The following is a 2,500-nucleotide window of genomic DNA, read 5'->3' as shown; positions in this document are numbered from 1 at the left end:
ATCTAAGAAAAATGATGGAGATTTTGAAGAACGCGGGTGAAGAGGAGAGGGAAACAGACGAGGAACTGACAGACACACGGAAAAATCAGAACATGAAGGAAACAGAGACAGGAAACCAGGAAAAACCGAAGCCAAACAGGGCCAAAACTCAAGCGAACCAGGAAAAAACCAATAAACAGCCGGAAATATACAAAAAAACAACCACAAACATAGAAAATCCAACAAAAACAGGTCGTAGCATTTCAAAGGACCCTCACCAACCAGTTCCCAAGGTCAGAACGGAGCCAGAGACGTTGGAATTAAAAAACAGGGGAGAAATACCCTTGGGAACTCCCCTTGACAGCCCTAGTGCCAGTATTAGCAGCCGGACCAGTAGTTTGGACAGTCGGGCCTCCATCCCAACCTTCCGAATGGTGAAGCAGGGCCAGATGCTGCGGCAGAGGGAGAATAAACAGGCAGAAGGCGTGGATGAAGAAGAAAAAGGATTTAAAGCTTATATAGCGGACGGAAAGACTCAAAAATTGCAGCATGATTGGAAATTCGAGTCCTGTAAGAGTTCTAGTTCTCAGAGCAGTGCCAGTTTGGAGAAGGGTGCCAAGGGGGGTGCCAAGAAGAGGAATAAGGCGTTGGGCAGTCTCTCCAGGGTGTTCAAGAAGGGTGCCAGACATAATGGGTCTCTGGAACGTGCCAAAAATCACTCATTTGACTCTCTTGATTCAAATGAAAGTGATTTTGACATTGATGAAGGAATGTTTGAACCTAGATACTTAACTGGAGAGAAGAGGACTACCACACCTGCCCACACACCTGCCCACACACCTGCCCACACACCTGCTGAGCCCCCAACAACCGCTAAACCTAACCTAACCCCAGTACACCCCAAAACCTCAACACCACAGGAAGGCCCACACCCCCCTCCCACACCCCCCTGCCGTGTCCCCACTCACCCCCCTAAGCCCCCGGGGAGGAAGAGAGCCCCTCTACCCCCTGGCACCCCGGAACCCCCGCAGCAACGCACACGCACGCACGCACACACAAATGAAAACACATGTGGATTTGAAGACCCCAAAAACTTACATGAACCGTTGTGTGTACGTGGGGAAAAACGTACATATGTGGACGTATCGAGCCATGTACGTAATGGAGACAGCCACGTGTGCGCCCCCCATCCACGCCGGAGGGGGAGGGGCTGGAGGAAAAATACCTCCATCATTTTGCAAAACTGGAGGAAATTGATTTGGAACTTCTTTCATTGCTGTCAGAGGATGGGGTTGACTCCTCCTCCTCCTCCTCCTCCTCCTCCTCCTCCTCCTCCTCCTCCTCCTCTTCTCCCTCGCCCAAGAGAGTGCCAGGGGTGGTTGTGGGCAAGACAGTGCCACTACAACCCCACGAAATGAAGGCAGTGCCACTTGAACACCAAACAGTGCCAGAAAACAAGCATTCCAACAAGACAGTGGCTCTACAACACCAGATACCCACGACAGTGCCACGTGAAGCCAAATTAACCAAAGCAGTGCCACTTGAAGATCCAGCAGTGCCAGAAAACGACAATTCCCGCAAGACAGTGCCGGAAAAACCCAAACTTAACCCTGTAATGCCACCAAAACCTGAATTTAAACGTACAGTGCCAGTCAGTGCCAACCCCGAGCCACCAGCGGCTCGCCCCCTCGCAGCAGTGCCAGCGAGGAGTACTGGGAGCTACAGTGCCGGGTACTTAGCCATGGTATCACAGTTGCACGCGAGGGAGAGTGCCACGGCCCCAAGGAGTGCCAAACTCACTAGGCAGTATGCAGTCACCACCATCACCACCTCAACCACACCTTCATCCACCTCTCTGTGCTCTGATTCAGGTTTGCATGCAGGAATTGGGCTGTTAAGGGTTCAAATTGGTTGTTAAGGCTCTGATCCTCCTTATAAGGGTTCCAGTGCTGATTATATGGGGACTTTAAGGGTTTTTGAGTCATTTTAAGGGTGTTTTGTAAAGGGATTCACTGGTTCCTGTATTCTGAGCTTCCTTATAAGGGTTCAGGGCCTGCTAAAGGGTTCCAGTGGTGGTTTACAAGGGTTATATTGGGGTCTTAGGGGTTCCGCTGTTTTTAAGGGTGTTTTTAAGGGATCCAGTGGCTTTTAAGGGTATTTTAAGGGTTCCAGGCAGTTTTTAAGGGTTTTTAGTGGAAATTTAAAGGTTTCAGGGGTTTTTAAAGGGTAATGTTAAGGGATCCAGTGGTTTTTAAGGGTATTTTAAGGGTTTCAGATGTGTTTAAGGGGTTTTTAAGGGTATTTTAAGGGTTCCAGTTGTGTTTAAGGGGTTTTTAAGGGTATTTTAAGGGTTCCAGATGTGTTTAAGGGGTTTTTAAGGGTATTTTAAGGGTTCCAGTTGTGTTTAAGGGGTTTTTAAGGGTATTTAAAGGGTTCCAGTTGTGTTTAAGGGGTTTTTAAGGGTATTTTAAGGGTTCCAATTGTGTTTAAGGGGTTTTTAGGATATTTTAAGGGTTCCAGA

At 48.5% G+C, this 2,500-nt stretch overlaps 2 protein-coding genes across 2 annotated transcripts in view; both read left to right on the top strand.

Annotated features, from left to right (window-relative positions):
- The window catches only part of LOC135096107 (serine/arginine repetitive matrix protein 1-like), an 8,171-nt gene that overhangs the window by 2,574 nt on the left and 3,097 nt on the right, over window positions 1-2,500 (top strand). Inside the window, exon 2 of the mRNA XM_063997368.1 lies at window positions 1-1,850. This exon is cut by the window's left edge and continues 718 nt beyond it. Coding sequence (XP_063853438.1) covers window positions 1-1,397 — 1,397 coding nt within the window. The 3' untranslated portion in view covers window positions 1,398-1,850. The remainder of the gene's footprint in view (window positions 1,851-2,500) is intronic.
- The window catches only part of LOC135095911 (uncharacterized), an 11,069-nt gene continuing 10,289 nt past the window's right edge, over window positions 1,721-2,500 (top strand). The window contains exons 1-2 of the mRNA XM_063997056.1: window positions 1,721-1,850; window positions 2,307-2,359. Coding sequence (XP_063853126.1) covers window positions 1,721-1,850; window positions 2,307-2,359 — 183 coding nt within the window. The remainder of the gene's footprint in view (window positions 1,851-2,306; window positions 2,360-2,500) is intronic.

This window comes from Scylla paramamosain, unplaced genomic scaffold, assembly GCF_035594125.1.
Source record: "Scylla paramamosain isolate STU-SP2022 unplaced genomic scaffold, ASM3559412v1 Contig2, whole genome shotgun sequence".
Classification (NCBI taxonomy): domain Eukaryota; kingdom Metazoa; phylum Arthropoda; class Malacostraca; order Decapoda; family Portunidae; genus Scylla; species Scylla paramamosain.
The sequence above is the reverse complement of the archived record's forward strand: the minus strand, read 5'-3'. Positions and strand labels throughout refer to the sequence as shown.